Source organism: Erinaceus europaeus, chromosome 14 (genome assembly GCF_950295315.1).
Source record: "Erinaceus europaeus chromosome 14, mEriEur2.1, whole genome shotgun sequence".
NCBI classification, from domain to species: domain Eukaryota; kingdom Metazoa; phylum Chordata; class Mammalia; order Eulipotyphla; family Erinaceidae; genus Erinaceus; species Erinaceus europaeus.
The window spans coordinates 6,253,342-6,271,337 of NC_080175.1; the positions used below are offsets into that span (position 1 = coordinate 6,253,342).

The 17,996-nt window shown below is 50.8% G+C and overlaps 1 protein-coding gene across 11 annotated transcripts in view; it reads right to left on the reverse strand.

The window, feature by feature from the left end:
• The window catches only part of TACC2 (transforming acidic coiled-coil containing protein 2), a 204,704-nt gene that overhangs the window by 159,478 nt on the left and 27,230 nt on the right, over window positions 1-17,996 (reverse strand). For all 11 annotated transcript variants that reach the window (XM_060171129.1, XM_060171124.1, XM_060171125.1 and 8 more), the window contains exon 4: window positions 582-5,138. In XM_060171129.1, the coding sequence (XP_060027112.1) occupies window positions 582-5,138 (4,557 nt within the window). The remainder of the gene's footprint in view (window positions 1-581; window positions 5,139-17,996) is intronic.

Consider the following 17,996-nt stretch of genomic DNA (forward strand, 5'->3'; position numbering starts at 1 on the left):
TCTCTCTCTATCCCTTTCCCTCCCTCCTTTTTTTTTTGTGCCTCCAGGGTTATTACTGGGTCTTGGTGCCTGTGCTACTAATCCACTGCTTCTGGAGGCCATTTTTTCCCTTTTGTTGCCCTTGTTGTTTATTGTTGTTATTGTTACTGCTCTCATTGTTGTTAGGACAATGAGGATAGGACAGAGACAAGTGGAGAGAAGAGGGGAAGACAGAGAGGGGGAGAGAAAGACACCTGCAGACCTGCTTGACCACTTGTGAAGCTCCCCCCCTGCAGGTGGGGAGCGGGGGACCTGTACCCAGGCCCTTGCATTCAATACTGTGTGTGCTTGACTGGGTGTGTCACCCCAGCCCCTGAGGACTGAGTCTTGTTCAAGAAACACCCCTCACACCTCCATCCTTTCCTGTGACACTTTTTTTTTTTTACCCCAGAATCTTTGCACATTCCCAGTAAGTAGATCAATTTAAACGACTAGCTCTGGAGCGAACAACTTCATGAAAACTACCATCTATCTCATTGGCTGTCAAGAATGGGGTGTAGGTGACCCCATTCCTGTGGGAGTCATCTTTTATTAATGCATACCTGTCTGCCGGGAGCACTTCTGGAACGAGCGTTTGCAGTTTCTTGTCCCAAGTTTCGTCAGGTTCCAGAGGCAAGGAGAAAGGTGTCTTCCTGTCCCCAGCAGGAGGTGGGAACTCTGGTTCCGGATGGGCCCCCATGGGTCTGTCCCCAAGCTGGGTGGTTGCAGCCTCCATCCTTGGAGCCTGAGGAGAGCAGCCTGGGTCCCCACTGCTCCCTGGAATCTCTGACACAGCGGAGAGTATCCTCCCAGCACCTGCCTCAGCCAGGCCACCAGCCTCACGTGCCTGTGTCTCGTCTGTGACCAAAGTGATGTCACCCTCTGCTTCCCCAGCAGCTCCTGGCCCTGAGCTGGGCTCCAGGGAAGTCTGGGTCACCTCCCCAGCTGGTGGCTCAGACTGGCCCAGAGCTGTGTGGTTTTCTGAGATGCCAGCAGCCCCTCCATGACCACGTGTGTCTGAGGTGGTGGCCTCGGGCACCAGGAGAGATGTCTTCTGTCCAGAGGTGAACCCTGGAAGGTCACCTGGCCCCCCAGAGGGAGCAAAGTCCCCAGCACCATCTTCTCTGGTTTTCTCAAGCCTGGGGGACGCTTCCTGGTGCTGTTTCCTGGAAGGGATGCTACTGGCCTCCTGAAGGAGGGCTCCTTCCTGGTGACTCTGGGGTACTATCTCCATGGACATCTCTGGAGGGGCTAATTCATGATGCCAGAGGGCCTGGTTTCTGGCTTCGCCAGCACCCTTGGGCGTCTTGCTTTCTGGTGGCATCAGTGGCACACCAGTGGTTTCTGTCCCCATGATGTCACCTGACAGCTTCTGCCCTGCTGCCATCCCTGGCGCTGGGTCCCAGAGAACCCAGTGGGAAGTCCCAGCCTCTCCAGTCACTGCTTCTGGCGGCTTCTCCTGTAAGTCCTCCCAGAGTCGAGCAAGAGGAGCAGAATCTGAAAATTTCTCCAGCCCAGGTGGCACATGGGGGCCCTGGCCTGTCACACTCCTTCCAGCTGCAGACTTCCCTCCAGCTGAGCTCTGGGGCCGCTCAGCAGTTAGAACGCCCAGCACAGACTTCTCAAAGATCTTGGTGATGTGCTCCCTGAAATCAGGGAGCCCCACAGTCAGACCTGCTTGCTTGAAGCTCATGTCCACACCACCTGACACGCCCCTCCCGGGGTCCTCGGAAGGTTCCGCCCTCTTCTCCTTGTGGCTCTCCATCTTGACCCTTGGGCCCTCCTCCTGGACAGCTGGCTTCTCCTGGGGCCTGGCACCTGCTCCTGCAGGTCTCACTGATTTCTCCTCTCCTGTCACCTCCTTGTTTGGGGCCAGAATGAGCGTCCTGTCCAGATAGGGCACAAAATCCACAGGGCCCTCAAAGTTCCCAGGTCTGGGGCTGCCACTGCTGGGCGGCACCTCTAACACGTCTCCACCTGCAGGCCCTGGAGCCAGGAGGGGGGCTGGGGAGACAGCAGGCCATGGGACACAGGTGACATAATCCAAGTCGGGCAGGGGCACTGCTGGGGGACAAGGGCCTCCGGTGGAAGGATTGGGGCCTGGAGAGCCTCCTCTCACCCCGCTGAGCTCTGTCCCCTTTCTGCCAGCACCAATGACTTGCAGGTAAGGAGTGTCGGGACTAGCCTCTTCTGGTAGCCCAGGTGGCGGGAGCCTCTTTGGAAGGGGGGCAGCCCCCATGTTCTTGGGGATCTCCCCTAGCCCCATAGTGGCATAGAGACTTCTATCCAAGGGCTGCTCACCTGGGGCAGAAGTGGCAGCTTCCTTCCCCAGAGAGAGCCTCCGTGCCATCCGAAGGAAGTCAGTGCTCAGAGCAGAGGGTCCGAGTGGCCCCTCAGATGTCCGCTGCACCTCCAGGCTTCCTGCCTTCCCACCTGTGGCCCCTGTAGCCCCGCCTTCTGCATCCAGGCTCCCAGCAATGGGGCTCTCCATGTTGGTCTGCGGGGCCCGCCCAGGTTGCCATCCACCTTCCTGGGTGTCATCGCACAAGGGAGGTGTGGTTCTGTGGTTGGCGAGCTCTGGAGCTGGTGGGTACCGAGCCATAGTCAGGAGGACCACTGAGTCAGGCCTGGGAGGCGGGGCCCCTGGTATGTCTGCACTTGCTCTGCCCCCAGCCTGGGCTGAGCCCTGCAGTGGGGGCTGAGTGCCAGCTGCCTTTGGAAGGCCAGGGCACCCTAGACAAGCTCCTTCATGCTGACTGCCGACTTGGGGCGCACCTGCCTCCTCCTGCCAGGGCTCGCTTGGCCCCTGCCCAGCAGGCCAGCTCTTTGGGATGCTCGGGCTACCTGCAAGGGACGTGCCTTTCAAGATGTCTGCAGCAGAAGGTGACACTGCAGAGGGAAGGCTGTCACCACATGTCCCTTTGGGCTCTTTCTTATCCAGTGTGGGCACCTCTGACTGCAACAGCATCAATGATCCAGGACTCCCAGGAATGGCATCCCCCAGCTCTGAACTTGGAGCAGCAGACAGGCTGCCCTGGCGGGACTGGTCTTGGAACTCCAGCCTGGGGTTCTGATTCTTCCCTCTGGGGGCAGGTGAGCTCACAGCCTCTTGGGGTCCCCCAGGCAGGAGGACAGGGGGAGCATCTGTACCAAGCTTCCCAGGATCACCTGGGAAGGTCTCTCTTTCATCATGTGGAGAGGTCTCTCTCCCATCACCTGGGGAATTCTTCTTCCCATCACACAGGGAGGTCTCTCTCTCCTCACCTAGGGAGGTCTCTTTCCCATCATGCGGAGAGCTTTCTCTCGTACCACCTGCAGAGGTCTCTTTCTCATCACACAGGGAGGTCTCTCTTCTGGCCTCACATGGTGGAGTACAGACCAGGGGTCCCAGAACTGGCTGGGGTGCCTGAAACTGGGCCGTGGACGCTGAGGGCTTCTGGGATGCAGCTGTGAGTGCCTGGCTATCCCCCACATCTCCCTGCTGGGCTCGCTGCTCCCCACTGAGAGTCATGAGCCCACAGTTCAGGCCCCAGGACCCCTGTTCAGGGAGCTGAGGCCTATCAGCATGAGGCTCCTGTCCACAGGGTGGGCCAAGGTGTGTGGGCTGGCCCTCCCCATCCCGGTCCTTTGTCTTTATGACTTGATGGGCAGCTGCTGCAGCTGGAGGGGACCCAAGATCTGATTTCTCAGAATCAGAAGTGAGAAGAGAGTCCACTCCTCCTGGAAGCCCTGGTCTCTCTGGACCAAAGTGTTCCCTCGCTGCCTCTGTCCCCAGGAGCATGGCAGGCTCCTCAGGGTGCTCCTGTGGTGAGGCAGGGCCCTGGACCTTGAGGGCTTGTCCCAGAACCCCACAGGCCACTGAGGTCCCAGCCACACTTTCTGGGGGGCAGCTGGGCCTGCCCTGGTGCCTGGGACCCTCCTTGCTGAGTGGCTGTGCTGGGTCCCAGCTGGACTGGATGTCACTGGTTGACCCTGACTCCTCTTCTTCTCCCTGCTGGCTCCCGGGATCTGCACCGCCAGGTGGCTCTGGGATCTCTTCCTGTCCCTGGGGGCAAGCCCCAGGAAGCCCGCTGTCCTTCTTAGCTGTGACCATGGCTTTGTCCTTGGGCTCCAGTGACCCATCACTTTCAGCTGACACGCTGGGCGGAGGCAGGAGCAGGTGCCCAGGGCTGTCCTGGTTGGGCTCCGGGTTCCAGATCTCTGCCATCTGCTCCTGGGGTGTCAGGGCTCCTAGCTGTAGAGCTGGTGTCTCCTGGGCCACCCACCCTGTGAAGGCATCCAGAGTCTGTTTCCTAAAGTTCAGGGTCCCTGACACCAGAGTGGGACTAGGGGGGTTGGGGGGCAGCTCTGAGAGCGTACCCTTCTCCTGCAGACAGCTTTCCCTGGGAGCAGCCTCTGCCCCTGAACTGGACAGACGGGGCTCCCTGAGGAGCCCCCTGTCAGCAGTGACATCCTGTGACAGTAGCACCTCCATCTGGTGACTTGCCCCAGGGGCCAGATCTTCCTGCACTGGGGGCTCCAGATTTTGGGGGGACTCCTCCTGACTGGCTGAGCTCTCCTTGATTGTCTGGGTTAAGGCAAGGGCCTCGGAAGCCATTTGTGCAGAAGTCACCTCCTCTTCGGGCTGTGGGACAGACTGACCCACTTTAGCTTCTGTCCCCTGGAGCTGGGGGTCACCAGGCTGGTCACCCCCTTCACAAGGCCATCCCTTCCTTGACTCTCCAGGAGGGACCACTGACATTTCCAGAAGCTGGTCAGCGCAGCTGGAGGAAGATGGCCTCTGTCTCTGATTCTTGATCTCATTCTCTCCTGTGGTGCTGGGGACAACGGTAGCCATGCTATCTCCCTCAGGAACAATCCCTTCCAGGGATCCTGCAGGGGAACTTGGGAGAGGCTCCCTCCTGGGGTGTAGAGGAGACAGAGCTCCATCTTCAGGAGCTGTTTCCGGGAGGCCCTCAGTGTGCGGCATGAAGGCCAAGGGGTTCTCCCGCTCCCAGGGGGCTGCTGGACCCTTGGCTTCCTGGGGATGCTTCCTGGGCTCCGTCATTTCTGGGTTCAGAATGCTCAGATCCGCAATAGCCGCGCCCTCAGAAGGTGAGCAGGTGCCTCGTGGCCCGAAGCTGCCAACAATGAAAACATAGCATGTTTCGTGAATGTCAAGGACAGAGCCACACGGCCGGCCAGGTCAGCCAAGGCTCCCATCAATGAGAGCTCAGAGCCCGCTGACCCCACGAAGCTCACCCAGGCATACCCCTATCCCACTCCTCCCAATCCAAAGAGCAAGGCAGGGCTTGCAAACATTCACTCTGGGTTTTTCTGTGCTGGCCAGCAGCGTGTAGGAAAATGTGGAAACTGGAGGCCCAAGGAGTTGTGCAGCAGAAGAGCACAGGACTTGCAAGCATCAGGCCCTGGGTTCCATTGCCTACACCACCGCATATGTCAGAGGGATGCTGTCATTCTTTCTCTCGTGTTAATAAATATTATATAAATGCATATGTGTATAAAGTAATTCATAATTACTAGGGCTGGGGGCTAGGTGGTGGTGCACCTGGTTGAACACACGTTACAGTGAGCAAGGACCTGGGTTTGATCTCCCGGACCCCGTTTTCAGGGGGAAAGCTTCACAAGTGTTGAAGCAGGGCTGCAGGTATCTCTGTGTCTCTCCCTCTCTATCACCCCCTTCCCTCTTGATTTCTGGATGTCTCCATCCAAATAAATAAAGAAAGATAATGAAAAAAAATAGTCTAGAGCTAATAGCTCACTCCGTAGTATAGGCTTTTTTCCACATGCAGTAAACTGGGTTTGAGCCCCAGCACTTCATAAAAGCACCGCAGCAACACCAGGGGACGTTCTATTGATTGTGGAGCAGTATTGTGATTGCTTTCTTACTTCTCTCTCTCTCTCTCTCTCTCTCTCTCTCAACCAGAGCACTGATCAACTCTGGCTTATGGTGGTGCAGGGATTGAACCTGGGAACCTGGAGCCTTAGATATGAGAGTCTCTTGGCGTAACCATTATACTACCTACCTCTGCCCTTTCTCCCCCCCTCATAAATAAATATATATATATCAAAAGAGCCAGGAGGTATCTTGCCCAGTGGAGTGCTCACTTTATCATGCATGGGGCTTTGGGTTTGAACCCCTACACTACATAGGAGCAACCATGGATAACACTGGACTGAGGGACTTCATGGATGGTGTTCTGGTGTCTCTCCTATCTCTCTCTCTCTCTCTCTGTCTGTCTGTCTCATTCTCATCATGCTCTCTAAATGAAACAAAAGGGGGTTGGGACTCAGTGGCGTTGTGCACACCCAAGGTCCTGAGTTCTTTCCTGATGCCACATCAAAATAAATGAATAAGAACAAAGAACAGATACAACATCATCAATGGCACAGAAGTGTTCTAGTCTCTTTCACGATAAAAATAAAGTTACCAGAGAGGCCCAAGGCAATTATATATGGAGATGAAGCCTTCAAAGAGCTTCTTAAGACTAAATAAGGTCCTAAGAGAGAAGCCCTGGCCCAGTAGGGTCTATAGGATTCTTTTTTATAAGACGAGGATGGGGCCCTGGTCATGAGCTTGGAAAGAGAAAACAGTGCCTTAAAAGGACACAGCCAGAAAGTGCCATCTGCCTGCTAAGAATAAAGGTCCATCCCACCCCCACCCTAACTTTGAAATTCCAGTCTCTAAAACCATGAGAAAAGAATTTTCTGTTGTTTAAACACCCCTCACCTCCACCCCCTCTTCTTTGTGGAATTAATAGTAGCAGCCGAACACAGGTCCATGGGTACTGACTATAGAGGCTTTTCAAGACTTGCAAGGCTACACAGTTTCCAGAAGGAAAGCATGAAAAGATAACAATGGATGGGATCCACTTGTGGTCCTTCGCAGATGTTAGGAAAAAACCCATCACAATTTACAAGGCCAGGTAACTTCTGATGTGTCCTTGTTCCTGCCTTTCTTTCTTTTGCCTCCAAGGCAAACAACAAACCTAGTACAATGAAGAAAAACTTGTTCTGACCCAGAAGGCCTGATAACTCCATGGACCTAAAACCTAGTTTTGTTTATCCCAAAATACAATTCCTGGTTTTGTTGGGTTTTTAAAGAAATAGACAAAACACAAACTTGTAGCATCCCCTTCTGCCTATATAAATATTCTCTAAAGCAAAGACATGGAGAGGCTTTGAGCCTTTCTGCTGTCTCCATTCTGCTCCAAACTGTGAGAAGAGTCTCCTGTTTTGTTTGGCCATGTTTGGCTTTCTGTTCTCTGGGGTAGCTGATCCTCACTGAGCTTCATGTGGGCCAACAGGCTCTCTCTCACACTAGACATGAAATCCGCCCATATCTTCATCTTGGAGTTCCAGCTTCCAGAACCATGGGAAGAAATGTCTGCTGTTTAAGCCCCCAGATCATAGTATTTTCCTAGACTTAGAAGAGAGACGCTAATCACCTAGTTCCATTCCAGAAAGGGCTGTTGAGGTAAGGGAAGAGGTGGGAGAGCCTGGGAGCACAGACACTTGGTTGTGGGAGACAGAGCACAGAAGATGCCTTTGTACACAGTGGGAGGAGTCTGGCCAAGGGACCCACACCTGGGGTTTCAGCAGGCCGATGAGAAGCGGGCCCTGTTGTGATATGTATGGGGTTCAAGAGGAGGGGACATTCACAAAAAGGTCCTTTTAGGACCTTTCCAGGCCCTTGGGGACACACACTCTCTCTCTTTCTCTCTCCCCAAGCTTTCTCTTCACTCTACCTTCACTTCTGCTCTATTTCTACCTCATAACTTTGGATAGAAGTTTGGACCCTGCATACAGATCATAGAGTCTTATCTTGCAATTCTTTCACAAGACCATGTGACAAACCCACTCAGGAGGGAGCCGGGGACGGCCCCAGTTAGCCTTCCCCCTCTCCCAGCAGGGCCATCATCATATGATGTCTTAGAGGAGGAATGCACACGCTCTCTTTAGATACATGATTCTGCACATGTGGCAATGAAATGGCCTCCTGGTGCCACAAAAAATATTTAGATGGACCTGAGAGAGAGGTGACTGCTGTTGAGGTCAGAAATGACAGGAAGTACCTAGGGGAACAAAGACACTGATGCACCATGCTAGAACACATGTTCCCTGGCACACCTGTGTGCCTGGGGAAAGGAAATTGTTGCACAGGAAATGGGACCAGTAACAGGTGTGGGTGTGGCTTAGAAAGGAGGTGAAGGCAGGGCTTGGATGTTTATAAGCTTGACCTGTGGGCGTGGCTCTCTGCCCAGGTGAGCTGGTCAACATGTAAGCAAAGGCTCTCTCTCTCGCACTCTCTCTCTCTCTCTCTCCTTCTCTCTGTCTCTCTCTCTCTCTGCCTAATGTGAATGTTCTCAATTCTCCTGAATAAAGTTTAAGATTCCTGAACATCATGTCTTCTCCTCAATTCTTTGTTGGGATTATGTGTGACAAACCTTTAAATTTGGGTGGGGGGGGAACAAACCTGGCCTGGAAATTCCCCCCACCATCTCCACCAGTCAAGTATAAACAGAGTGGACATAAACAGAGTGACCATAAACAGAGTGGACAAAGGACAAAGAAGAGACAACTCAGAGGACACATTCGACAAATCCCTCCAGACCCCCCAAACAATGACAAGGACAGGTGCCTTGTCTGGAAAGTGGGAGACTGGGCCTCCCCGTGGCCATTGTCCTTCTAAGGAGCACTGGACACGTCAGTAGGTCTCACTCGCCTGGGGTCAAAATGTCTGGTAGTTAATGAGCTTAATGATATGGAATGCAGAAGCAGGTTCCAGCCCCTCCCTGCTGCTAATGATGCCCACACAACCTCCTGCCAGCAGCTTCCCCATAGGCTGGCTGAAGTCAGTGCCATTTGGAGGCAAGATGATAATTAACTTCATGGAGGCACCATGAAAACCAGGGGCTCTTATCAGGAACAAATTCCTCATTGAGCGTAAGGCCGGCACACACTTCACCCCACACCCCAATAGGAGTGCAGCCCTGGGTTTATTTAGCATGGCTGAGCACCCACAATCTCTTTGATTGCCCAGCAGAAGCAATGTTCAAAGACAGATTAAAGCCACTCGCCAGGAGGGGCAGATTTGCCCACAGGCAGGAAAAATTCTAAGAACTGATCTGAGGAAGGCACAGCATTTAATTGAAGCTTACATAATGTCCTTTTGTGCTGGCTGACTGAGTGGGATGGGGGCAACATGCGCACACACTCTCAGTTGAAGTCTTTTCAGCCCAAGGGGGTGCTGCCTCTGTCATGGGGTCAGAGGGCACAGAGACCACAGCCTGGGGGTGCAGGCCCAGAGGCACCCAGTATGACAAAGGGAGCAGTTTGGGCTGCAGGGTCCTGCAGGGAGGAGAGCTAATTGTTCAGCCCCAGAGACCTGAGCAGATCCTGGGGGTAAACCCGGTCTCTCCCCAGCAGTCAGCCCAGTGGCCAACCACATCCAGAAGGGCTTCTCAGCATTTGGTTCTGAAGATGGGCAGAGGGCCAGGGACACTTCTAGAGAGGAAGGAGGCCAGTTGGGACAAACAATGTGCTCCCTGCTCTGGCAGGCTTTAAGGAGACCAGAACAACAACATCAAGATGTGGACTACTGTGAACGGAGCACTTACTGTGGCCAGGCCAATAGCCCAGGATTTGGAAGCATGACGTTTTGTGTTCAAACCCCAGTGCCCACACATATGCCAGAGTGATGCTCTCGTTCTGTTTCTGTCTGTCTCTCTAATATAATAAACAAAAAAAAATCTGAAAAGGAAGGAAAGGAAAATAAATTAAGAAAAAAGAGAAGAGAGGAGAGGAGAGGAGAGAGGAGAGAGGGGACTAGTAGTGACGCATCTGGTTGAGTGCACATGCTAGGACCCAGGTTCGAGCCCCCAGTCCCCACCTGCAGGGGGAAAGCTTTGTGAGTAGTGAAGCAGGGCTGCAAGTGTCTCTGTCTCTCTCCTTCCCTATTACCCCCTTCCCTCTTGATTTCTGACTGTCTCTATCCAATAAATAAAGATAATTTTTAAAACTTATAAAGAGAAAGAGAGGGAGGGAGATAGAGAGGGGAGGAGAGGGGAGAGAACTGGATGCTCTTTCCCCAATTGTACTCATGAAGAAATATTTTCAGAAAGTTTCAAGACTGATCTCAGAGTCACAGAGGTCCTGAAGCAAAACAAGATCAAGGCTGATGCTGCCTCCCTCTCCCTGCACCGCCAGCCTCTTCCGTCCCCATCACTGTTGCCCTGACTTAGGAGAGAGAGGCTGCCCCTCTGACTCCATGGGAAACTCCCCCCAGGGCTTCTCACACACCGTCTGTCAGCTGGGCCCCTCCTGCCCTCTTCCCACCCTCGCCTCCAGTCCGACAAAACAAGCACCCCACTGGTGAGCTACTTTTCTGCATTAGACCAGAGAGATACACTCAATATATTTCCAAATTCAATCTATTCCAAATTCAGAGTGCAGTGGGAGCGCTCTGGGCTTGCATGCTGGAGGCTCCAGAGGCCCCAGGTTTGATCCCCAACACCATCATATGCCAGAACAGTGCTCTGGTCTCTATTTGTGCTATCTTTTGTGAAAATAAATACATCTTTAAAAAGAAAAATAAAGCAAAACAAGGCAGTCAGGTGGTAGTGCACTGGGTTAAGCGCACATGGTGTGAAGTGCAAGGACCAGCACAAGGATCCCAGTTCAAGCCCCCGGTTCCCCCACCTGCAAGGGTGTGGCATCTGCAGGTGTCTGTCTTTCTCTCCCCCTCTTTGTCTTCCCCTCCTCTCTTGATTTCTCTCTGTCCTACCCAACGATAATTCTAATAACAACAACAACATCACAATAATGACAACAATAATAATGACAACAAAATGGAAAAAATGGCCTCCAGGAACAATGGATACTTAGTACAGGTACCGAACCCCAGCGATAACCCTGGAGGCAAAAAAAAAAAAATTATGAGTGGCAGAAATAGCTTACTTGGATGGTATGTTGCTTTGCCAGGTGCTTGACCCAGGTTCAAGCCCTGTCCCCACCACAGTGGACAACCTTCCCTGCGGCAGTGCTGTGACTCCTCATCCTGAGGGAAGACGGCCTGTTTATAATGTATCAGCTTTACCAACCAACACTGGGTCCTCAACAATAGCACCGAGCTTAACACAATCCCTGTTATGATGGGGAAAAGAGCTCTGCTGAACTGGACTGTAAGTCTTTCTGGAAAACTGTCAGCAGGCTCTTGAGAACTGTGCCAAAGGAAGAATAATAAAAGCAACGCCTCAGAAGTCGGGCGGTAGCGCAGCGGGTTAAACGCAGGTGGCGCAAAGCGCAAGGACCGGCGGAAGGATCCCGGTTCGAGCCCCCGGCTCCCCACCTGCGGGGGAGTCGCTTCACAGGCGGTGAAGCAGGTCTGCAGGTGTCTTTCTCTCCCCCTCTCTGTCTTCCCCTCCTCTCTCCATTTCTCTCTGTCCTATCCAACAACGACGACATCAAGAACAACAATAAAACAACAAGGGCAATAAAAGGGACTAAGTAAATAAATAAATTTTACAAAAAGCAGCTCGTTTCATTCCAAATCACAGGGACTGTGTTTTCTCATAGGTGTTGCCACTCAGTGTCATGAGGACCTCTGTGGGGCAGGTGGTGAAGATGACAGACCACACGTGGGTTTTGATAAAATCGGTCAGTGGTTCTAGAAGTCAGAAGCTTTGTGATTCGCCCACAGGACTGTTGACAGAAAGGGGGCGGGGGGAGAAAGTGCTGGTGGTGCGAATGACCCAGAGTCCATACACACAGCAAGTAAACATCCAGCTCTGCTCCAGACACTCACTGGTGTGCATTTCAGGGCGAGGGCAAAGGGCTAAAACTCGCCAGTCCAAATATGCCTCTGCAAAAGTCTGTTTTTATGAGATTTATTTTTAGTTTTTTAAGTTTTTAACCAGAGCACTGCTCAGCTCTGATTTATGCTGGTGCGGGGGATTGAACCTGGGACTTTGGAGCCTCAGGCACGAGAGTCTTTTTGCATAACCATTATGCTATCTACCCTCCACACTGTTTTTATGAGGTTTTAGAGAAGAGGCCCTAGACAGTGAGGAGGTCAGAGAAAAGATCTAGGACACCAAGAGTGACTCCATTTTGGACACCCTCCGCCATGTTAGGTATGACCTCAGTCCCACCCTGTTAACAAAAAGTTCAGAGACAAGCAGGAAAGTCCCGAATATTGAGAAAAGAGACAGCCGTTGACCCGAAACCAACTGTTCCTTGTTCCGCATAAACATCCCCACCTGTCCCCACCCTGTGCTAACTGTAAAAAGCTGAGATGGAACATGTTCAGGGTTGCAAGACTTCCCCTCCTGCATGGAGGCTCTGGGGACCCCAGCTTAAGCTTGCTAATAAAGGCTCCTGTACTTGCGTGTGACTCTGGACTCGTGTGTGATAGGGACCCGAACCTCTGAGCGTAACAGACAGGACCACAGAATGTGAGCTCAAATCTACAGGGATACAGAGGTCACATAGGCTCCTAAGCTGAATATGGGCCCCAGATCAAATCGATGGGGTTTACAGTCAACAATATTTATACAGCTTTCCCATATTTGGGAGCTATTCTCTACCCTGATCCAGCTTTCTGGTCCTTTTTCCAGCCATGACATCATCTCCCCAGACAATAACTTGGATCCACCTGCATATCAGATGTCAGGCTCAGGGGGAAAAAAAAAAAAACAAAAAAACTAGTATAGTCATGGGTCCTTTGGAATATAATTAAAACAGGCCTACTAACTATCTACAAAACAGAGACCCTCAAATCTTCATCTGCAGTATTCCAGCCTTTAGGTTCATGATTAGTCAACAATTTGTTTGGTTTTATATATTAACTCTTCTTTCAGCTACCATGTTCCAAATGCTAGCATGATGCCAGCCGGACTTCCCTGGACAGACAACCCCACCAATGTGTCCTGGAGCTCTGCTTCCCCATTAGGGAAAGAGAGAGGCAGGCTGAGAGTATGGATCGACCTGCCAACACCCATGTTCAGCGGGGAAGCAATGACAGAAGCCAAACCTTCCACCTTCTGCACCCCACAATGACCCTGGATCCATACTCCCAGAGGGATAAAGAACAGGAAAGCTATCAGGGGAGGGGAGGGGATATGGAGTTCTGGTGGTGAGAATTGTGTGGAGTTGGACCCCTCTTATTGTATGTTTTTGTCAGTGTTTCCTTTTTATAAATAAAAATTAAAAAAAAATAAAAAGATCAGAGGGGGAAAAAAAAGAAGTGGCCCCAGAGAGTGAAAGGTCGTTTCTGGAAAAGATATTTCCTTGTAACCCTCTCCCTGAAGGGCACTTCTTTATCAGCGCTGGCCTCCTTACCACTCCTCTGGCACAAGGCAGAACTTTTTAAAAATATATTTATTTATTCCCTTTTGTTGCCTTTGTTGATTTTTATTGTTTTCATTATTGTTGTTGGATAGGACAGAGAGAAATGGAGAGAGGAGGGGAAGACAGAGAGGAGGAGAGAAAGAGAGATACCTGCAGATCTGCTTCACCACTTGTGAAGCGGCTCCCCTGCAGGTGGGGAGCCAGGGGCTTGAACCAGGATCCTTACGCCAGTCCTTGAGCTTTGTGCCACCTGCTCTTAACCCACTGTGCTACTGCCCAGCTCCCAGAAGGCAGAACTTCTATCTGCATTCCTCTGTTTACTCTTCACTCCATTCTCCTCCAGCCTTTGCCTGAACTCCTACCTGAAGCCACGAGGGTAAGTCACTCAACGGAACCGAGTTTCTCCTGTGTGGGCATATGAGACATTAATACATCTCTTCATTTCTCTTTGATGTCTGATGCTTGCCTGAGGATCTTCCAGCTATTTAAGAATTCATAAGGGTGTGACACGATTCCCTTTGCAGCCCAATAATGGCAATTAAAAAAAAAAGACATTGCAGAGGAGACAGTATGATAGTTAGGCAAAGAGACTCTCATGCCTGAGGCTCCAAAGTCCCAGGTTCAATGCCCCCACACAACCATAAGCCAGAGCTGAGCAGGGCTCTGGTAAAAGAAAAAAAAAGTTCACACACAGACCACAACCCAGGCTAGGGCAATAGCATAGTGCTTCTACAGAAAGACTTCCCTGCCTGAGGCTCTGAGCTCCCAGGTTCAATCCCCAGCATTTCCACAAACCAAACTTGATCAGGGTTCTGATAAAATAAAGTAAGACAAAATAAAATATTTTTAAAAGATGCTAGAAAAGCAGTAAAATAACTGGTGCTTGCTGATAGCTGGGGATGTGACCCAGTGGACAGAGCACAGAACTTGCTTGAGTGACGACCCCTCACCCATTCAGTATCACAAATACCAAAGTGGCGTCTGGTCGCTCTCTTTAAAAAACATGCTATTTTTTAAAGCCTATAAAATATTCAAATATATTCTATGTTAATAAATCATTTTCGTGTTGTATTTGAATACATGTGGCTGCTTGCTCACACAGCTATCTCATCCTCTATAAGGGAAAGGGTGGAAACAAGGACAATCTAAAGAAAGCTCAGTAATAGTTATGTATTTTTATTATTGGATAGAGACAGAGAGAAATTGAGAAGGGAGAGGGAGATAGAGGGGCAGAGAGAGAGACAGAGAGACACCTGCAACCCTGTTTCACCACTTGTGAAGCTTCCCCTCTGCAGGTGGGGAGCCAGGGCTTGAACCTACTTCCTTGTGCACTGTAATGTGTGTGCTTACCCAGGTGCACCACCACCTGGTCTCCTATTTTATTTATTTATTGGCTATAAAGACAGAGAAATCAAGAGGAGAAGAGAAGATAGATAGCTTGATGGATGGATGGATGGATGAATGGATGGATGGATGAATGGATGGATGGATGGATGGATGGATGGATGGATGGATGGATGGATGGATGGAGAAAAAAGCCTGCAGCCCTGCTTCACCACTTACGAAGCTTCCCGTCTGCAGGTAGGGACAGGGGCCTTGAACCCTGGTCCTTTTGCATGAAACGTGCATCACTGCCCACCCTCCTCAATAATATTCTCGTGTGTGATCACTGGGGCTTCACTACTCCAGGACGACTTTTTTTTTTCAGAGAGAGAAAGAGAAAGAAAAAGAGAAAGAGAGAGAGATCATAGCATTGAATCTTCCTCCAGTGTGTTAGGGGCTGGGTTCGAACCTGGCTGTGCACACGGCCAAGTACTGCACTATCCAAGTGAGCTATTTGTGAGGCCAACCCACTAATATTTTAAGAGCAGTTAAGTAGTTTGTAGCTGGCAGGAGTTGTAGTGATTTTTCTTTCTCCTGCCATCTACTTTTCCCTATTACTCATCTTGTTGCTATCCATGCACATTATATAAGAACGGAAAATTCCTCCTCTCCTGTTGTGAAAAGCTCCTGTTGAAACCAGGTGAGCAGAGAGCAAACACACACCTGGTTCAGCACCTGGCCTTTCCCAGCCAGTGTCCTGAGTCAGGGAGCTCTGGCCTCCCTCCCTCCTTCCCAACCCTCTCTCCCTGTTTACTTCCTGCTGAGAGAAGAATGAGTCAGAGGCAGGACAAGGAGGGGCAGAGGCCGCACCCAGCTGGCTTGTCAAGAGAAGCCAGCAGATCCAGGACCTCACAAAAGTTTCTTTGGAAAAGTTTCTCTGGAAAGAGCAGCACTGATTGCTCAGGAAGCTGGCCCCAGCCGCTGCCCCGTGAAACAGCTCAGATCTTTCTACTGCCTGTTTTTTCTTTGTTTGTTTGTTTCATTTCTTTCTTTGGATCTGAGCACTGACTTTGGGTAGAAGGAAATGAGATTTTTTTAAAGGACAGTCTAAGGGTTTACTTTCTTTTTTATTTATTTATTTTTTATTTTAGTTATTTATGCCCTTTTGTTGCCCTTGTTGTTTTATTGTAGTTATTATTGTTGTCGTTGTTGTTGGATAGGACAGAGAGAAATAAAGGGAGGAGGGGAAGACAGAGAGGGGAAGAGAAAAACACCTGCAGACCTGCTTCACCACTTATGAAGCGACCCCCCTGCAGGTGGGGAGCCGGGGGCTCGAACCAGGATTCTTACACCGGTCCTTGCACTTTGCGCCATCTGTGCTTAACCAGTTGCACTACTGTCCAACTCGCAAGGGTTTGCTTTCTTTTTTAAAAAAAATATTTTATTTATTCCTTTTTGTTGCCCTTGTTTTTTTTTAATTGTTGTAGTTATTGTTGTTATTAATGTTGTTGTTGTTGGATAGATCAGAGAGAAATGCAGGAAGGAGGGGAAGACAGAGAGGAGGAGAGAAAGATAGACACCTGCAGACCTGCTTCACCACTTGTGAAGCAACTCCCCTGCAGGTGGGGAGCCAGGGGCTTGAACCAGGATCCTTACGCCAGTCCTTGCACTTTGGGCCACGAAGGGTTTACTTTCTAATTGTGTAATCCAGAAAGAGAGTATTGCCAACACCTGTGAGAGCCCAGAAGTGGCCATGAAGCTGGGTTTTTGATGGCATAGAACCAAGCTTGGGGAGGGGTGAGATGGGGTGGGATGCAGTGGGGTAGGGTGGGGTGGGGTGGGGTGGGGTGGGGTGGGGTGTGGTAGGGGTCAGGTGATAGCGCACCAGGTTAAGCGCACGTAGTACAAAGCACAAGGACCTGTGCAAGGATCCTGGTTCGAGCCCCTGGCTCCCCACCTGCAGGGGAGTCGCTTCACAAGTGGTGAAGCAGGTCCGCAGGTCTATCTTTCTTTCCCCTGTCTTCCCCCTCCTCTCTCAATTTTTCTTTCCTATCCAACGACAATAGCATCAAAAACAATGGGAAAAAGATGGCCTCCAGGAGCAATGGATCCGTAGTGCAAGTACTGAGCCCCAGCAATAACCCTGCAGGAAATTGAAAGGGTAGGCAGAGATGGAGAGAGAGAAGGGGAAGGGGAGGGGGGGGACAGGGGAGAGAAAGAAGGAGACAACTGCAGCACCACAGCACCACTCACAAAGCTTTCCCCCTGCAGGTGGGGACTAGGCTCTCGAACCCAGGTCCTTGCTCATGGTAACATATGCACTCAACCAGGTGTGCCACCACCCAGCCGCTCTTCCTAGGTTTCATTTAGTAAGTGGCTGTTTCCTTTACTCACTGGTCAGAGACCATTGGAGGTGATAGCCCTCGCTCCAGTGCACCACTCCTCAAATTCATCTATGGAAACTCTCTGTCTCTCTATCTCTATCTCCCCCTTCCTCGTAATTTCTGGCTGTCTCTCTACAATAAATCAATGGAGCTAATACAAAATATTTAAAGAGAGAGAGATGGAGTGATCCGGGAGGTGGCACAGTGGCTAAAGCATCGGATTCTCAAATAGGAGGTCTCAAGTTCAGTCCCTGACAACACATGTACCAGAGTGATGTCTGGTTCTTTCTCTCTCCTCCTATCTTTCTCACAAGTAAATAAATAAATAAATAAATTCTTTTAAAAAAATAAATTAATACAAATTTCATTAAACAGAGACTTAAAAGAGAGAGGGAGGGGGGAGGGAGAGAGAGGGAGGGAGGGGCAGAGGCAGCACTGTTTCACTGTTTGTCAAGCTTCCCTCCCTGTATATGGGGACTGAAGGTCTGAATCTGGGTCCTTGTGGACTGTAATGTATGCATTCAAACAGGTGTGCCTCCACCCAGCCCCCCGATATTTATTTATTACTCATTAATGAGAGAAAGTCAGGGGAGGGAAGAGAGAGAGAACCAGAGCATTACTCTGGCACATGCCACACCAGGGACTGAACTCAGGGCCTTGTGTTTACGAGTCCAGTGCTTTATCCACTGCAACAAGTCTAGGGCCACATTCATCTTTCTACCTATGCTCTCAAACCCAGAGCTCAGTCAGTGGTGAGCTGTGGGGTCCTTGTTTGTTAAATGGACTAAGAAATCTGTCGCCTCCCCAGAAAGAAGGATGAGACACATCGAGGTGCTTAAGGTATTGGGTGTTAAGACTCCACACCAACAATTCTAGTTTAGGGATGGTTTCCTCTGACACTGACAGGCCATTTTCAGGCAC